Source organism: Haliotis cracherodii, unplaced genomic scaffold (genome assembly GCF_022045235.1).
Source record: "Haliotis cracherodii isolate W230 unplaced genomic scaffold, xgHalCrac1.p SCAF_9, whole genome shotgun sequence".
Classification (NCBI taxonomy): Eukaryota; Metazoa; Mollusca; class Gastropoda; order Lepetellida; family Haliotidae; genus Haliotis; species Haliotis cracherodii.
In genome coordinates, this window is record NW_027266343.1 from 30,099,706 (window position 1) to 30,119,356 (window position 19,651).

Below are 19,651 nucleotides of genomic sequence, written 5' to 3' on the forward strand. Positions count from 1 at the left end.
ACCGTAAGAGAACAGGTTTTGGACTATCTACATGGTAACAACATCGTCCAAACCAAGAGACATACTAACAGCCAACATCATCATCGGACAATCCATGAAAAACCATTATTAGAAAATTGAAAATGCTGTTTCTGCATTATAGGTGTTGGGTTAGTTTTAGAAATATATTTACCAGGCTTTTGATGTGCAAAAAAGTGTTAATTTAATTGATTGTTTAACCCAGACCATATCTCTTAATTCTAAAACTGTCAGGAATGGGCGTTTGTCGACTCTGGTTAAACATGTCCATATTCTTATAATGTTTAAGTTGCTGTATATAGATATAAATGTCTACATTATAGCATAACATTGTTGATGAGTATCGTGTGTTACAATATAGTTATATAACTTAATTCCGTGTTTTGTTTTCCTTTCATGAGATGTGGGGAGGGATTGTAACGTCCAAGACATGTATCACTTCGGGCTTACCTCGAACATCAAGCTGTGTCACGCTACTGTATGACTGTTCAAAGCAGGGTTTAAACTAACACTTACTCACTCAAAGTCCTCCCTTCCGGTACAGCACACCGAGCGGTTCTATTGTATATTTCTAGTTAAAACAACAGTAACGAAATATTTTTCTTCAAATTCTTTTATTCACATATCAATAATAACCATTAACAATAATGACAACAAATAGCACGCGCCTTCAAGGCTTCAAATTCACTCTCCAATACAAGTGTACACATCGACAAGTGTACAAAGTCCTCTACACAGCAGTAACAACGACCGATTTCTTCCTGGGAACACGGACAGGGGAGGACATGGACGAATCCAATATGGCGACCATCTTCTTTCTCAGTTCTGCGTACCTTTGCACAAGCAAACGATCCTTCTCTCGGAGTGTCACAGTCTTCTGTTTCAAGATGGCTCCAGTCTTCTGAGCACTTGTCATTTTGGCTTTCCTCTTTGCGGCCTTGCAATTGTTGGCCAACACCCTCTTCCTGACGATCTCTAGTCTGGGGCTGGAGTACACGGGGATGTCCACATACAGATCCTGTTCCAACCTCCTCAGCATCTCACATCGACATTTACTGCTTGTCCTTCTGACTGGAGTGCGACCGATGGTCTTGGCGTTCTTGGTAGGTGCGTTTGTTGAATAGGAATTGAACGCTTGAATCTTGGCACGAACTGGTGTGAACATATACTCCATTGTCAGATATTTTGGTGACACAAGAATTGAAATGAGAAAAGTAAGTCGCTAAGATTGATTTGGCTACTGTGGCAGGCGTCAGGCAGTGAATACAATTCTGTCATCACTTGCCGGTTATATATGCAGGCATAGTCACTCAGTGTCACCACTGAGGCTTCTTGATTGATGAGTTCCTTTCATCTCTGAGCGCGCTCAGCACATGTTTTGAGAGTCCGTAGGTGTCTTTTGAGGTGTGATTGTCATGTATGAGTGAAGCCCGTCATGTGCTACTCAAGCAGTCAGAACACGCCTTTAGTTCAGGCCGCGTTGTTTGTACAGCATGAATGTTTGTTTAATATCCAGACAATCTAAATTTGCATTGTGTTATTGTGTTGGGTAAGTGATCAAATCAGACCCATCAAGTATATTTGTAGTTTACATTTCTTATTTTCGCCAAGGCATTGCTTGTGTAATATTTAATATCATACGAAATGTACGGTGGCCCTGCACATACGAAAAATGTCAAAAACCAAAACGAAAAGGTCAAAAGCTAAAATGAAAATGTCAAAAACACAAAACGAAAATGTCAAAAACTAAAATGAATACACAGAAAACTATTTCATTTTAGTTTTTTACATTTTCGTTTCGTGTTTTTGACATTTTCATTTTAGTTTTTGACATTTTCGTTTCGTTTTTCAGCGATTCAATATCTTCTTTACACATGATTTATCACATATTTGTAAGACAAATCGTGTTAATTTGCACAAGGTTACGATAACAGTAAGTGAAATATCAAAATATTGAAAAACAGACTCCGTGTCCCTAATGGGCCACCGTAGAAATGTGTTATAGACAGGTCGTTACATAAAATTGCAGATATATAATTAAATGTGGAACGAAATACATAGTTGTACCACAACCTTTCTTGTCTACTATATAAAGGGATATGACTTGGATTCAGTATTATTTGGAAATGCTACAACATCTACTAATACTAACCTTGCTATTGTACAATCTGTCCATTTGTTCATTACCAAATCTAAATATGTCTTCCTTACGCTTACATCAATCAAATGGTTGTTTGTATGTGTGATATGCTGGTATGCTGTTTGTTTATGTACCGATATATGTATGTGTGATATGCTGGTATGCTGTGTGTTTATGTACCGATATATGTATGTGTGGTATGCTGTTTGTTTATGTACCGATATATGCATGTGTGATATGCTGGTATGCTGTTTGTTTATGTACCGATATATGTATGTGTGATATGCTGGTATGCTGTGTGTTTATGTACCGATATATGTATGTGTGGTATGCTGTTTGTTTATGTACCGATATATGTATGTGTGATATGCTGTTTGTTTATGTGCCGATATATGTATGTGTGATATGCTGGTATGCTGTTTGTTTATGTACCGATATATGTATGTGTGATATGCTGGTATGCTGTGTGTTTATGTACCGATATATGTATGTGTGGTATGCTGTTTGTTTATGTACCGATATATGTATGTGTGATATGCTGTTTGTTTATGTACCGATATATGTATGTGTGATATGCTGGTATGCTGTTTGTTTATGTGCCGATATATGTATGTGTGATATGCTAGTATGCTGTTTGTTTATGTACCGATATATGTATGTGTGATATGCTGGTATGCTGTGTGTTTATGTACCGATATATGTACGTGTGATATGCTAGTATGCTGTTTGTTTATGTACCGATATATGTATGTGTGTATTTGTGTGGGACTTGCAGAGCTACAGGTAAGCAGCGTATTTGCGAAATGAAAAACTCAAATGCATTAAAACAGTACGCGTAAATTCCCAATAAAGCTTTTTCAGCATGCATACAAAGGAGTCAATCCTATATATTTGCAACAGTTATGTTCATCTTAAACATTTTTTCTTTATTTTTAATCTTAAAATGTTCACTAATTTAGAGGAAAACTCAATAGAATGATGAATAGATGAGTGAAAAATATTGGTTACCCAATGAAAAATGTAATAACCCAATTAAAATAGAAACCCAAGAGAAAAAATCAATTGATCAAAAAGTTATCTGGAGCTCTGGACTTGTATATTCGCAGCATAATATTTGCAATAGTAGGTACAATCAATCTGAATTTATGATTTGATGTACAGTTTACTCTCATTGATTGTTAAATGTCCTTTGTAGGGAGAGGTGTTTAAATAGGTTGAACCTGTTCACCAATCCCATTCCCTTTTCTTGGAAATAAATATTGTTTAAATCAACATTTCTTTCCGTTCTGGTACTTGTATAATTTGTGATCTATGCTTGGCTGCCTACTTGAAAAGACCGACTTCAGCTTTCTTTTGTGGTATGTCACAACATTTGACCAGAGTATCGTCCCTTTGATTTTTAGTTATCTACTCCTTATATTTACGCCACCTGCATGTCAAAATGGTGAAATATAGGATCCTGATGAGTTGTGTGATCTAATGTCTGCAGATCAGAGGTTTCTTGCAAGGTATTGTGCCACGTATAACGATGCGTCAATTCATAATTTCGGATTAAAGTTAGAGATGATAATCATTGTGTAGGTTCAAATAATTGCCATTATTGCTGAGACGTTGCGCCTGAGTGTGTGGGCAGTCACACTCTTTACACAGCCTGTGTTACTTCCACGACAATTCTGTCTTCATTCGTTTCATAATCATCATTCCGATAAGTCCATAATTCAGATAAACGTGGTTAAATAATTTTTCATAGCGTGAAATTATGTGAGACTTGTAAACATGTTGGGCGAAAGCAGACGAGGCGACTGTCCATACAAATTTACAAATCTTTCAAAATAGTAATTAGTATACCGTTCTCCGGGTACAGCGCTGTTGCATGTTTTCAATGTTTTGATATTTACATTGACTTATATAGATTGACCTACAGCATTTATACAGTACAGCGAGCCATAGACCATATACCGATATATGGGTATATGGTCTCTGAGCGGGCATTTGAAAACATTTCCGTTTCAACATTTGTATTTCAAGACGCAAGCATTTTGATATGATTGATGAAATAAACCAGATTACAAAAAAACATGGTAGGGTCTACCTTCAAGTTGTTAATACCTAACGCCCATGTCAGAAAGTATGAAGGGTCTACATACAGCATGTCAGTTCAGGAACATTGAATTGATTTAGAGAATTGTTGATATTGTCAAGCAGAATACGTCGGTGACATAACAATTATAATGCCTGTCTGTATTTATTCTTAATGATATTGGTGATGGGGTGAGGTGAAATGGGGTTTAACATCGTGTCCAAGACTATTGCACTTGTATAGTGACTCTCATGCATCATGTGCATGTGTGTGTTTGTGTGGCTGCAACCTCGGGGTATCGCGGTGCTTGTCATGTACGCTAAACGGAACAAAATGCACTCACTAACCTCTATGTTTATTCGTGTTCTCTGTATCAGATATCATTCATGTTATCAAACAATGCATATTTTACTGATAAAAGTTCATTATTTACATTTATAGTTCCGAGTAAAGGCCGGGCCTCGCGCTCTGTTTGACAAGGGAGAGAACTCCATTGTATCGCGGTACAGAGAAAAGTTGTGTATGGAGGTCCGAATTGGACAAAAAGAGGACATAATTCTACCAACCACTTGGTATGATCATGCCAGACATCAGTGATTTGTCCAGACAAGTGCAAAGACAGCATAAGTAATATTCTAAATGTGTTATCAGCAATAGGTATTCAATGCACATTTACCAAAAGTAAGAGAAAAATATTTTTATAAGTCAACATCAAAATATCAGAAATGATATTTTAAGATTGTTTAAAAAAAATTGGATGACAATAATTTGTCACAAAATGGAAAAATGTTAAGAGTCAACAATAAATATATAAAAAGCACTCCTAGTATGCCCAAAGTATGCATTTATCTTTTGGTTACTAGTGAAGAACGTATTTCTAAGTTTGGCATTATGGCCCTTATGATCTCCCAATAGATTCTGGGCACAGAGCGGGAAATAATGTGCGGACTACGTAACTTCCGTTACCTCATTAGTCGCCATGAATATGCAGATGATCTAGTTCAGGTTGATAGAGAAAGTTTACTTGGGGAACTGCGGGTTATATCGTTGTCCACTGATAGATGGGGGTATGGCAATATTAAAAAAGATGCCAGAAGTAAGTATCAACGGATTAATAACTCCTTACTTACAGCAGATGGAACATTAGATGATTAATTAGAGATTAGCTGATGTTAAGTTACACTGTTGGATAAGCATAGAGCAAAATCTTCCAACATGTCCAAAGGGACCATATATAGTTTAAACATATTTATTTCACAGAATGTGTGAAGCTGGATTGGTAAACAAGTAAACATATATGTTAATAACACTCCAGTTGTCATACACTGTCATCAATTAAAATGTACAGTCAAGGGTAAATAATAAGACAATTATTTTGCATAAAAACACAGTTGTCAACTTGACAAAGTTCAGAAATCTGTCAGAGACTGATATGAAATTATGAACAGATTTTGCTATTTCTTAATTAACCTTTGTTATATAATTTGCATTTTCATAATTTAAAGAATCGAGTTCAGATCATAACCTTTAGAGTAAAAATACAGGTTTTTTCCTATGCCAGTGTAGTTGGTACAGGTAAAGAAAATGTGAAGTGCATCTCCATGGTGGTAGCCACAAGAACAGGTTGGATTCACTGATATCAACATTTTAGGTCTGTCAGCCTAGAAATCTACTTAGGTTATATTTAGGTACCGGTAGTTTGCAGCAATGATCGGATCGTCCACAAATCCATATATTGACATGTCATCTGCAAATGAAATCAAAGGAACCATATATGGTTACTAATTATTATGATATTTCTTTCAGGTTTTGAAATAACCTAAATATTATGGATAAAAATATGTGGCAAGTGTTAATTTGGAACCTACAATCGTAGTCTACCCTTTGAAACTGGCAGGTGAAGAATAAATCCCGTAACTGAAAGGAAATGACCTCTCTATTTGTCATCCGACATTGTCAGTAAGTTCCAATTTCTTTAATTTGCGCATACTGGTAATTAATTTACAATTACAACTACATCCAACCAAATATGTATAAAATAACATGTCATTATTTAAAAATGTTAAGCCAGTCAAGAAGTAATATTAATACTGTATAGCATGAAATTGTACATTGTGTAACCTCACAATATGTCTTGAACTTTAAATATATCTGTACATATATATAGGGTGTACATGTTTCACATTGTTGTGAATATATAGTGTACAATTAATGCCGTTGTAAGCTGCCCAAGTGCAAAATTCAGTTATATGTATGGCTAATATGGACAGCACATCAACTCTCCTTCATCCAATTCTGGTCAGAAAATACTAAGATATATCGAATTGTTCTCAGACAATGTTATCTACCCGTGTGTGGCCATGTGCCCTGCAAGGTATTATGCTGTTAGATGCTGTCCACTTGTCAGTGTTAAGGTAAGAGCACAGATCACCACATGAGGATTTCTCAGTAATTCTTGTATTGCTATCAAGCAGCTTAACAAACTAAGCTTATGTGAGGAACTCTTTGCATCAATGATTGTTTGGATAAAGTAGAGTGGACTATATTTGGGCAATCACTTTATCATGTGAAGAAAGTGGTGTGTAATTATTAATAAGAGAAGACTTTTAGGATATTGGTTTACTAATCCACCAACTGAGCATTGGACAGGAGTACTTGCAGACACATATTAGGGCTGCAACGATACAGGAAGGTCACGATACGATACATATCTCAATATTCTTGTCACGATATGATACTAATCTCGATATGCAATAAATGAAAAAAATCCAGAAACAGATAACAGTACTCCAGCTGTTATTTAGTTCCAAGACTTAAAGCATGTCAAGATTAAACCTTTCTCGATTTTGGAACAGTCAAAAGTATTTTATAATAGCAAGCCTACTGAAGTTGCTAAGTTTCAAAGTGGAACTTTCTCTAACTTTCCTTCAAAACAATTCAAATTTCAAAACACCAGAAAACTTCAAAGTGCGAACAGCAGAAAATAATCAATGTACTTCACAGTCTGAATAGTTCAACTTCAGGTTCAGAAAAATTAAAATGTCAGCATTGTAAAGTGACAGGGATGCCCTCTGGGTACTGACAGTGTCTCCTGCTGCTGAGTGTTAACAGAGGTGGAGTCGTAGGGGATAGATGACCAACACAACAGTACATGCTCTGCCTACCTAACACGATCTACAATGTACATTTCACACGTTTTCTCCCTATCTACTGGTGATTCAGGTAAAAAGTTCCCAATGATACAAGTTCAAAGAATTTTGATGCAGTGGTCAGAATCCGAATTATTGTTTGATAGGGAATAATATATTTAAATGTCACATTTTTTTATTTGCAGCTTTTACTATATATATTTAAAATTATTAGAACCATAAGCGTAGCACTTTGGTACAGCTGATTGATATTGTAGGATATTTTTACGTATTGAACAATTAGATCAGTCACCGTAGGAACTTCATGTGCAGCATGTATTTCGGTTTCGGAAACGTTATGTTGACATATGATAGTCAAATTGCCACAGATATTTTAACGAGTTAAAGTATGGCATTTATGATATATGTATCCATTCTCTGGCAACTAAAGTTCGTTTCAAGGTGTCAATAGTGGTAATCTGACCGTGGTTGCTTTAAATAACAGTGAGTTGTGAGATCTACCGATCACTTCACACACAATTTCGCCGAAAGTAATATGAGGAATTTTGAATGAAGTCTTGAATAAAATTAATTCAGGTGCCAGCAGTAATGACATCCAAGACAAACCTGGAGGATGTCGATGTGTCGTGGTACGCCTCCATCATCCACAACTGCATCCAGGAGGACAAGCTCAGCAAGCTCCGAGGCACCCTCAAGAAGTTCTCCAAAGAACAGCGCAAGCGGGTCATCACCTACAAGATCAATGGCAATGCACCTCTGTTTATGGCCTGCCTGCAGGGCAAGGTCCATATCGGGAACTACCTGCTTGATGAGTGCATGGCCGATGTGGAACAGAAAGGGGTGTACGAGGTGGAGGAAGACAGATCCAGGCACCAGGTGAACACCAACATTCTTTGGGGGTTTTAGTAGGTGAGGACACCTTGGGGATTCTGGGTTTAGATTAGGTCAACCTGTGTCGGTCATAAGAGGCGACGTAATGGATCAAGTTGACAACATGGCATACCCCAATGGCACGGATCATTGTTCAAAATATTGATCACTGATGTGCCTAGACCAGCCTCATATATTTACAGGCCTATGTCATTTAGCTTGAATGTTGCTGAGTTCAGTGTTGCTCTTAGTATCAACCACTGGGTTTGTCTGTCCGAAACTTGATTAGGCCTTGTGGATAAAGTGGTTGCTTGTCGTACAGAAGGCCCAGGTTTGATTCCCTGTATGTGTACAATGTGTGAAGCCCATTTCTAGTGTCCTTTGGGTCACGGGTGGCCCAACTGAGCAAGGCACCCAATTCACTGTGCATCCTTAAGCATGTCTTTAAAAAAACCTATGAAAGTATGATCGTGGTATTTGAATACCGATTTGCTCTGATTATGTTTCTTGGTTTGTAAGGACCATTCTCCTGCTCGTGGGTTTCACCAAAATGGTAAACATCTAAGATATGTATAATTTTGGGCTTTCCTCCCACATAACACAACACGCAGTGATATAACTGAAATACTGTTTAAATCAGCATTAAATGCAACTCACTCACTCAATTTTCTTTTTCTGTCACCAGGTAACTCCTCTATGGTGTGCAGCTGTAGCAAATCGGCTTGAAGTCGTGAAGACGCTCGTCCAACACGGAGCTCACATCAACAGCACATCAGACACAGACTCTACCCCAGTGCGTTCGGCATGCTACATGACAAACATCTCCGTGGTCAAGTATCTCGTGGACCATGGAGCCGACATCCACAAACCCAACATCAATGGGGGCACCTGCCTGATCAACTCTGTCCAGAGCTCTGAATTGTGCTTGTTCCTTATTAAGAAAGGAGCTGATGTTAATGCAAGAGATAACTCTGGAAATCTAGCCTTGCATTATGCAATACGAGAAGGGCGGTTAGAAACGGTAGAACTTTTACTGAAACACGGCTCCGATTACCGTGCCAGGAATGACTTCTGTGATGATTCTTTGCAGACTGCAGCATTGAGAGGTTATGGAAATATTGTCGATTTTATCATAGAAAACACTGTACAGGATTTGGTCAGCATGATTCATGCTTATGAACTTCTAGGCGCCAACTATGTTGATGAGAAGCATGATATTGCAGGAGGCCTGGGGATGTGGAAGAAGGCCATGGCGTTACGCATAGGTGATCCTCGGAACATTGTCCTCAAGGTCTTGCCCACCGACAGCCAGATTGCATATGACAATGCGAGGGAACCGCAGTCGTTTGAGGAACTTGAAGAGAAAGTTATAGATCCAGATTCTGTGTACATGCAAGCGTTGTTGATTCGGGAACGAATCCTGGGTCCAAATCACAAAGACACAACCTTTGGCTTGATGTACCGAGGTGCAGTTTACGCAGACACCCACCGATACCAGCGGTGTGTAGATTTGTGGAAGTATGCATTCCAACTGCGACACAAGAAGGTCGAGGCTCTCAACCACGAGTGTCTGTTCACGGTCCAGGCACTCGTCAAGCTGTTCTGGGAGATGCAGCTGGAGCTGGAATCAGGCGCGACGGATGAAAGAGTCCGGTTCGGGGATGCCCTTGAGGTGTTTGACCTACTCATTCAGCACATTCGGAATGGAGTGCCCAAAATGGAAGATGAACCAGTTCAACAGACTGCTGAGGATTTCCAGCTCCTCATGCAGCTGTCCCTTCATCTGATCCATCTCTTAGCCAGACTTGAAGTCCCACCAGAAGAAAAACTGCCATTCAAGCGTCTTGTCCACGAGCTTGTTCTTCAGGATCCTAGGGGAACTGAACAAGAAAGTTTGCTTCATCTTGCCGTCGATCCCAAAATCAGCCTCACCAGTGAGGAGTTTTATTCTGCATTTCCAGCCTTGAGTGTTGTGCAGGTGCTCATCGAATGTGGAGCCAATGTGAACGCTGTTGATCAGAGAAGGAACACTGCATTATACAACAGTGTAAAGTTTCTCACATACACTGAGCTTCATGACGAGGGTATTCTGTACTGTTTGTTAAACCATGGAGCCCATGCCGATATGTGCAATAACGAGGGCCATAGTGCCCTTGACCTCCTGAAATCTCATGGGTATCCCATTTGCCCAATGGAATACTTATCTCTGAAATGTTTTGCAGCACGAGTAATTAAGAAACATGGGATTCCTTATGAAGCAGAAGTGCCAGTTACTTTGTTACCGTTTATTGCTATACACGGATAGTGGTTGAATGTTCAGTCAGTTGTTGAATACGTTGAGTGTGTATTGTATATGCATTGTGATATTTTGACGTCTTCAATCAGTATTCATTATTTATTATTGTACATGAAGTCGTGTCTTTGTTTCCTGTTGTTGGAACTGCTATTGTTTCCATTATCCCAGGTTGGGATTCAAATACAAACTGTCATCAAGACCCCCATTGACCCGTGGGTACAAAATATTTTAAAGACTGTTATATGGCAACTGAGAATGGAAACTGGAACTATTCCTTTTAAGTAGGGGTAGTGTTTGAATTGTCAACAACTGAACAAATAATGATAACATTATGGGATAAAGGAATCTCCACTTGCCAGTTGATACATGCAACACTTGGAAGATTGCTTCAGTGCCTATTTTTTCATTACAATGCATAAATTAACACAATAAATTCCTACAGGTTACCATGGTTACAGATATGATTCTGGAGAATCCAAAGCCCCAGTGCTTGATATAAGAGTTGAGTCATCCTACTCCAACAAAGTAGATCGATGCTCTTGATAAGACTACATGAAATATTGGCTGTTTTCACTGTATGACCTGGCTCATTATGTGTGACCATGCTCCACAGGCTGATTGTGTCATTGTATCCTGTCGGCATGTATTGTTGCTCGTTCTGTTGGTCATTGCCTGTCTTGTCCATTATTGACATCCAGCACTGTGGATGTAATATTGTTGACTGCCTAAGAGAGCTACCATTTTATATTCTGGAATGGGGGCTTGGAGAATAATTAATTTCTCTTTCCCCCAAAATGGATTGTTCGCTGGACATATTGGATGGCCTGAACAAAAAATGTTTTGATTTTTTAAAAATGGTTTGGCTCCTTTGATAGATACAAATTGTGTGTTTTGAAGTAGTGACCAAAAAGATATTGTGTCTCTTACAAAAAGCCCACCCTACCATCTCATCCACCACCCCACCGTCTCACACATCTACATGACAGTCGTCATCACACTGTACAGGAAGTGTACCTTGTAGCAGTGATCATCCACATTACATGCTGTTTTCTGTGTGGATAACAAATCAAATGGGCTCAAGTAATATCCACTGCAAATCCCATTGGATGCAATAGGGTATGTATGTTGAAATCATTGAAACTAATTAAATTGGAGCATGTGCGTAAAACTGGTCTGAGATGTCTGTTGTGATAAGAAATACCCGGTACAATCAACGTTCAAATAGTCCATGTCCGATTTTCGTCTCTCCCTCACCATGTTTTGTTTTGAACAAGGGAAACACCTTTCTATTGCAATTGTAAGGCATTACACTTCAACCCTCAGGGTACAGAAATATAAAAATATACAGGCCAAAGTAAAACACCTGCAAGATCTATAATCCCACTCACTGTCTTTTGGGGTATTGGGGTGTTCGCCAGGTTGTTGAACTTTGAGTTGACCAGTCCTTGTTTTATCACCTTGATGGCCAGCGTCGGGCACAATAACAAGTACCACCTTTTAACGTCTCTTTGTAAGACTCTGATGGGAATTGAATCACTGACCTTGCACTCACAGGGCAGGTGCACAGACACAATCTCTGGGCAGATGCTCCATCTATTAGACCATGGAGGCGGTCTCTGTGATGACGCTCTATTCATAACACCATGGAGGTGGATTCCTGGCAGATGCTCTATCCGCTACACCATGGAGGCGGTCTCCTGGCAGATACTCTATCCGCTACACCATGGAGGCGGTCTCCTGGCAGATGCTCTATCCACTACACCATGGAGGCGGTCTCCGGGCAGATGCTCTATCCGCTACACCATGGAGGCGGTCTCCGGGCAGATGCTCTATCCACTACACCATGGAGGCGGTCTCCGGGCAGATACTCTATCCACTACACCATGGAGGCGGTCTCCGGGCAGATGCTCTATCCACTACACCATGGAGGCGGTCTCCTGGCAGATACTCTATCCACTACACCATGGAGGCGGTCTCCGGGCAGACGCTCTATCCACTACACCATGGAGGTGGTCTCTGGGCAGATGCTCTATCCGCTACACCATGGAGGCGGTCTCCTGGCAGATGCTCTATCCACTACACCATGGAGGCGGTCTCCTGGCAGATACTCTATCCACTACACCATGGAGGCGGTCTCCGGGCAGATGCTCTATCCACTACACCATGGAGGCGGTCTCCGGGCAGATGCTCTATCCACTACACCATGGAGAAAGTCTCCTGGCAGATGCTCTATCCACTACACCATGGAGGCGGTCTCCAGGCAGATGCTCTATCCACTACACCATGGAGGCGGTCTCCGGGCAGATGCTCTATCCACTACACCATGGAGGCGGTCTCTGGGCAGATGCTCTATCCACTACACCATGGAGGCGGTCTCCGGGCAGATGCTCTATCCACTACACCATGGAGAAAGTCTCCTGGCAGATGCTCTATCCACTACACCATGGAGGCGGTCTCCGGGCAGATGCTCTATTCACTACACCATGGAGGCGGTCTCCGGGCAGATGCTCTATCCACTACACCATGGAGGTGGTCTCCGGGCAGATGCTCTATCCACTACACCATGGAGGCGGTCTCCAGGCAGATGCTCTATCCACTACACCATGGAGGCGGTCTCCGGGCAGATGCTCTATCCACTACACCATGGAGAAAGTCTCCTGGCAGATGCTCTATCCACTACACCATGGAGGCGGTCTCCGGGCAGATGCTCTATCCACTACACCATGGAGAAAGTCTCCTGGCAGATGTTCTATCCACTACACCATGGAGGCGGTCTCCAGGCAGATGCTCTATCCGCTATACCATGGAGGTGGATTCCTGGCAGATGCTCTATCCACTACACCATGGAAGCGGTCTCCGGGCAGATGCTCTATCCACTACACCATGGAGGCTGTCACCTTGGGTTTGATTGCCCACATCAGTACAATCTGCGAAACGCATTTCTGGTGACCCACGCTTTCATATTGCTGGCGTATGGCTGTATTTGGCTTTCAACATTACTCTCAAAATTAGGTTTTGAGAAGAATAGACATAATTTCTATGATCTTGCAGATCAGGCAACGAAAGACTTTTTTGTTTTTTGGATTTTCTGACAAAAGGGAAGACCTGACACATCTCTTTTTCACTCCTCATAATAATAAGATGAAAATCAAGATGTGTCTTGAAGAAACATTTCAGCAAGTCCTTTTTGTTTATGCCTCTGTTTTGCCTTAAGCAATAACTTCCATACAGTAATATTCGGTGAAGGAATACAACTATTAGCATGTCTGTGATCATTAAGTTGTTATGGTAACCAAGGTTACGACATGTTATTTTTACAAACAATTGATTCATGAAAAAGTGTTCTTAAACATGTTTCTTTAGGCATGTTAACAAGCCAATAAATTTATCAGTGTAGATTTTTACTATGAAGATATATGTACTCTAGCAAATTAAGCATGTGCAAAATGACATGAAAGTAATTAGAAAGTAAAGAGGCTACTGGTCAGCCATTTGAATGTATGATAGTTTTGTACCAATATTTCAAAGTTTTATTCAACTTTAAGACACGATATTTCCAGCGGGCCATAATGGGCGTTATACCTACCTCCTTTTCATTGCTGGTTTATAAATAGTCCTTCTTTCACAGGAGAAATTCAATAACCAAAGGTAATATTTTGATATTTTTGATATATATCAATGGATTTTTACCACTGTTCCTTAGGCCACTCTAAAAAAAAATCATTTCACAGACCAGCCACCCCTCCTAAAATGCAGCCGGTCTAAGAAAAAATAAACACTAAATTATCTCCCCCTAGTAATATAGACCCTCTTATACAAGATAAAATGTTTTCTGATTTTATATCAATTCCATGTATATTATCAGTGATTCAAGAGGCCACCTGCAGTTTTGACTCTACGGCAGAATGGCTTTCATATAAATAAATAAATAATTGACATTTATTTTTATTGTTATTCATATTTTGACCGACTTTGTGTTGAAAAGCTGGAATAAATCTGTTAAACATAAAATTTTAAAAAGTTTGGCCTTAAAAAAGACATTATTGATGTGGGGGCACGGGTGGCCCAGTCGTCTTAAGGCGCAGCGATTCGCTGTGCAGAGTTGCGTCCCTTGGGCACGCCAGAAACCTATGATTGTGGGTTCGAATCCCGGTTCGCCCCGATTATGTTTCTAGGTTTGTCAGCACCATACACGTGCTCGTGGGTTTCACCGAAGTGGTAAACGTCTGAGACCTGCATCACTTCGGGCTTTCCTCCCACATAAAGCTGAATACTGGAATACTGTTAAAAGCGACGTTAAACCAAACTCACTCATTATTGATGTTCACATGGTAAGCCATGGTTGTAAATGGCTCCGGGTGTGTATCAATTGAATACAGATGTAATACACTAGATAATAAAGGATGCGTTGAAGAAAAGGATTTAATTGAAATAAAATTCACCTGGTTTACCAGTTCATAATCATGATAATGGAGACTTGGTATGACAGAACTAAACTGTACTACTCAACTTTGACGGGGATCTTGAAATACTTCATACTGTTGCCAGCCACAGAGCACTGAGCATGTCTGCAATGTTGTTTAAAAGGCACTGCAAAAATGACTGTTCCACAGCAATAAATACTCTCTGTATGACAGCATCTAGCTGTCCAGCTGTCGGTCAAGTTCGTTACCCACCTGGGTACTCAGAATACCTCTATCAAAAGTTAATGTAGAATATTGTATTTTCTATGTTTATCAGGATTCCATTTACCAAACAATTTAAAAGTTCAGAAAAAAGCTGTTTGTTCATATCAATGGAAAAAATGCTGTTTTTACATGCTCATACATCATTATATTTGTGCTTGTGTGTTGTATTTTCTTTTCACGAGGTTTTTTTTCTCTCAGGAAATTGACCTCAAAACAACCCTGACTAAATATTTTCTCAGGATATTTCCTCTCCTGCCTCGTCATTGAAAAGCTATATCTTCAGAAAGAGTTTCTCAGCTTGGAGAAAAGGATGGTCATGAAAATATGGTTGATGAGAGTTCTGTCCCTTGAGTACTGAAACAAATTTTGTTGCATACAAAATGCAATTGAATATCATTAAAATATTTATTTTAATCACATAATTCTCACTCTTTGTTCTTTAGTTCATGTTATGTGACAAGTCATATATAGATACTGGAAATATCCTTTATTCTATGCTGCAAACTTTTGCAATCTCATTAAAGTCAGTTATTTTACTCCGATCCATACATCTCAGCTTGGAGATCTGGCAACATCTCCACAGGAGCCAGTCTGCATGAAGACATCTCAAGTCTTGGTAGGATCAGCGAAGCATCCATGTTTCTATATCTTGATGAGTTAATTGGCCAGTTATGAATGTAAATCATGGAGGCTGCACTGTTATATTGTGTTGGATTATTTTTTGACTGTCATTTCTGAGCAAGGCATCTACGCCCGAAAAGAAAATAGTTATGGGTTTTTTGGGGGGTAAAATCGAAATTTCAAATTGATGTAAAGAAATGAAGTCATATGTCTTTAAAAAGTCAACATCTGGTTGTCTCGAGAACCCATGCATCCTTCATTTAAATTGGGCGGGCACGGTTGGCCCAGTCGTCTAAGGCAGATGTGTCCCTTGGGCATGCCAGAAACCTATGATTGTGGGTTTGAATCCTGGTTCACCCTGATTATGTTTTTTGGTTTGTCAGCACCATACCCATGCTCGTGGGTTTCACCGAAGTGGTAAACGTCTGAGACCTGCATCACTTCTGGCTTTCTTCCCACATTCAGCTGACATGCCACAATATAACTGGAATACTGTTAAAAGCGGCGTTAAACCCAACTCACTCATTTAAATTGGGTGATCAAAGTTATCTCAGGGTTATCATAATGCGACCTTCTATGGAGATGTCATTAGATCTTTAAACAGAGAGGTATGGTATCAGGAAAAGATCTTATATATTTTTAACAATCTACGTTATGCATATTCATCTGTATTGCATTTGTTTGTGATAAGCAGATAAGCAGTCTATTGTTGTTCAGAGTCTGCTGCACTCATAGAATATTTGTATATTTGGTCCACTTTAGTTCACTGAACGTTCAAGTGAGCATATGTCGTGGTAGTTTGTCCTACACTTCTCCATCTGAAAGCCAATTGAACTTGCATAATGGCTGGTTTATCTAGCAGTCATATCAGTCGTCATGCGTAATAAACAATTAAGCATCCTTCTCAGAATCACTGAACCATTGGGGCTGACACTGCTTGTTCCCTCTAGTAATGAAACTCCAGTTTGTTCTAGAGACCTTGATCTCATTTTCAAATGGCTGCCACAGCCACTCTGCCATTTTGGTACTAAATGTAATGAAATTTGATATTTGTTTTCATAGTTGTCCAATTCAACATGTCCAATGCAATATTTAATATTTTGACCTTTGTTCATGCTCTTAAATTCTCTCAATTTGCATATTTGGCTCTGTAAACTCCCCTGAAGGGAGCACGGGTGGCCCAGTCGTCTTAGGTGGCGCAAATTGTTGTTTCACTGGGGCATGCTAGAAACATAATTGTGGGTTTGAGTCCCAGTTCACACTGATTATGTTTCTAGGTCTGTCAGCACCATACCTGTGCTTGTGGGTTTCACAAAAGTGGTAAACGTCTGAGACCTGCATCACTTCAGGCTTTCCTCCCAAATTATGCTGACACACCGTGATACTGAACTGGAATACTGAAGTCATTGATTTATAATGACTGGTTCCTTGGTTGACTACATGACTAGGTGAGCTGCAGTGTAGTGGCACTGTCTTGGTTACCTCACAGTAATAACCTTATTTATTTGCTCATATGAACTGAAAGTGTGTTGTTGAGAGGTGATGAGGTCATATTGATCATGTTTCAAGTGATGATTAAAACATAGACTGCAGTGTGTCTTGTGTGGTCCTTCTAGTGAATAGACCGCATCGGTGGTCTCGTGGATAGTGTCTAGCACTGGAAAACAGGCATTTGTCCATTCAAGTACAAGCAGCCACACTGTTTCACAAAAGTGGTGAAAGTTTTAGACCTGCATCATATCAGGCTTTCCTCCACCTCAGACAAACCACAGGGTCATCCTGAACTTTTTGAACCAGGTGGAGGTAAAAGTTAAGCCAGTTGAACAAGCGACAGGGCCGTCCAGATTGCTTGCAAGGGTTGGGGGCAATACATTAGACTTTTGTCAGTTTATTTCACTTTAGCAGAGAGGCGCGATAGTGTCTTACAGTCAAGACATGACCCTACATAACATCAGTACAGAAACAGTCTCTCAACACCAAAACCTTTTTTATGTTCTTATTGGACCCATGGTCCTATGTCATAGATGTCAGCACGTAACATGGAGGCAGCTAGTCTGTCTTACAGACCCTACAAATATATATCAAATACAGCCCATGCAAGTCTATAATGTTTGGCAAGTCTAGATCACTGCAGTATCAGAAAATGAAGAGAGTCACTGGGCTCCTTTTTATTATATTTGTATTAAGATAACTGAACAACTGGTTTTTTATGTACGATATGTTCATTTCAGAGACTAGAAAAGTCTAGGTGGCAGCAGTCGACGACCTTTGTTGATGGATTTCAAGGAGCAGTCCGATTGCAGGATTTACAAAGCATGTGTACCGCCAAATGGTTGTCGACAGATATTTTACAAATCATTTATTGTTTTTGATCAAGGTGCTCACATGATTTGATGCACTTCGCGACGTAAGACCCGTTATATTACAATATAGATCTTGATTATCGATCATATTGTTTTGACTTGGCGCCGCCATTGTGTTTGAAGCAAATACAAGTGTGATATGAGTGATGGAATCTGATTGGTCAATAGGAGGGACATACAATAGTAATAGCCAGTGGTGGCGCTACGATCGACCCTGGAAATTCCATCCCAGTTCGGCATGGGTGGGACCTAGACTTTTGTTGTCAGTGTACTCCCTTGCCTCGAGAAGATGTAGATCTGCTCACATTATTCCAGCAAGTTTGATTTATCATAAGCTGTCCGAGCTGTCTTCGACGACCAAGAACTTGGGGATGTGGAACGAGACTGACGTCACTCTTTGAAAGGTGCGAATCTCTGTGCGGAATCCTGCTACCAAATGGAAATATTCTATTGAGTTTGTGATCGTAAAGAAAACTTCACACCTCTTGTAGCTATGTAACTAGAATACAACTTGTGACTACTCATGAGGAGAATATTGAACGTGTAGCAAGTGGTAATGCGGTCGACAAGTAGAAAAAAGTTTGACAGCATGTTGGGTACCCAAGTTGTTCGTTATATCCGTGTTCTACTGTTATTTGGATGGTCTCGGTTGATGAAACTGTTTTACCTGTTGCCATGCCTACTGGGCGTGTGCCCTAAGCTCAAAGTCGCATGCAAGATTTGGGGTATTGTTCCTGTCAATGAGCCAACTCCATGGGTTTTCAAATCGCAATCACTCAGAAAAGATCAGTGGATCTTATGATCTGTTATTTCCACAGGAGCTGAAAAAGGCATTACAGGGAGAACACTATACTCCACCCGTCAAGGGAGTTCTCCAAGGCTGATTAATCATCCGGATATCTCCATGTTCAACTTGAAGAAGACTCAAGTATGCTCACAACTTTCTCAGACTTGTTTTGGTAGCTGCAGCTGGCTTGGGCTACCCTTTGGCGTGTCTGTCTCATCTGAAATATTTCAGAAACAATTGAATCACGAGTTAGAAGGTTTACCAGATGTGGTGGGTATTTCCGACGATGATCTCATACATGGGAAAGGAACAGAGGATCATGACAAGCATCTCGATGGTTTCCTGAAAAGATATCATGAGAGAAATATCAAGTTAAACCCACACAAACTGCATTTGCGGATGACAGGAATCACGTTCACGGGTTACTTGATCACAGAGAACGGGCTACAGTCCGATCCCGAGAAAGTCAGAGCAATACATGCTAGTTGTATTACAACTAGTTGTCAAAGTTTCTACCAAATTTGATGGGAGTCACTGCGCCCATGCGCAACCTCACCCAAGAAAGATGTACCTTGGACAGGAACATGAACCATGAACAGGAAAGTTGGTATGTTCCAGCATTCTATGACCCAGACAAGG

The 19,651-nt window shown here is 40.1% G+C and overlaps 2 protein-coding genes across 2 annotated transcripts in view; both read left to right on the forward strand.

The window, feature by feature from the left end:
• Window positions 1-3,595: 3,595 nt before the first annotated feature.
• Window positions 3,596-19,651, forward strand: part of LOC139453205 (major facilitator superfamily domain-containing protein 10-like) — a 55,875-nt gene continuing 39,819 nt past the window's right edge. Inside the window, exon 1 of the mRNA XM_071234834.1 lies at window positions 3,596-3,666. The gene's annotated coding sequence lies outside the window, so the exon portion shown is untranslated. The remainder of the gene's footprint in view (window positions 3,667-19,651) is intronic.
• On the forward strand, window positions 6,115-13,666 carry LOC139453204 (protein fem-1 homolog C-like). Its single transcript, XM_071234831.1, has 3 exons — window positions 6,115-6,197; window positions 7,964-8,263; window positions 8,943-13,666. Exons 2-3 carry the CDS (start codon window positions 7,976-7,978, stop codon window positions 10,560-10,562), a joined length of 1,908 nt encoding a protein of 635 aa, XP_071090932.1. The 5' UTR covers window positions 6,115-6,197; window positions 7,964-7,975; the 3' UTR covers window positions 10,563-13,666.

Coding starts and splice junctions, on each gene's coding strand:
- LOC139453204 (XM_071234831.1), top strand. CDS start 7,976: ATGACATCCAAGACAAACCTGGAGGATGTCGATGTGTCGTGGTACGCC. Junction 8,264..8,942: donor AAGACAGATCCAGGCACCAG/GTGAACACCAAC, acceptor TTCTGTCACCAG/GTAACTCCTCTATGGTGTGC.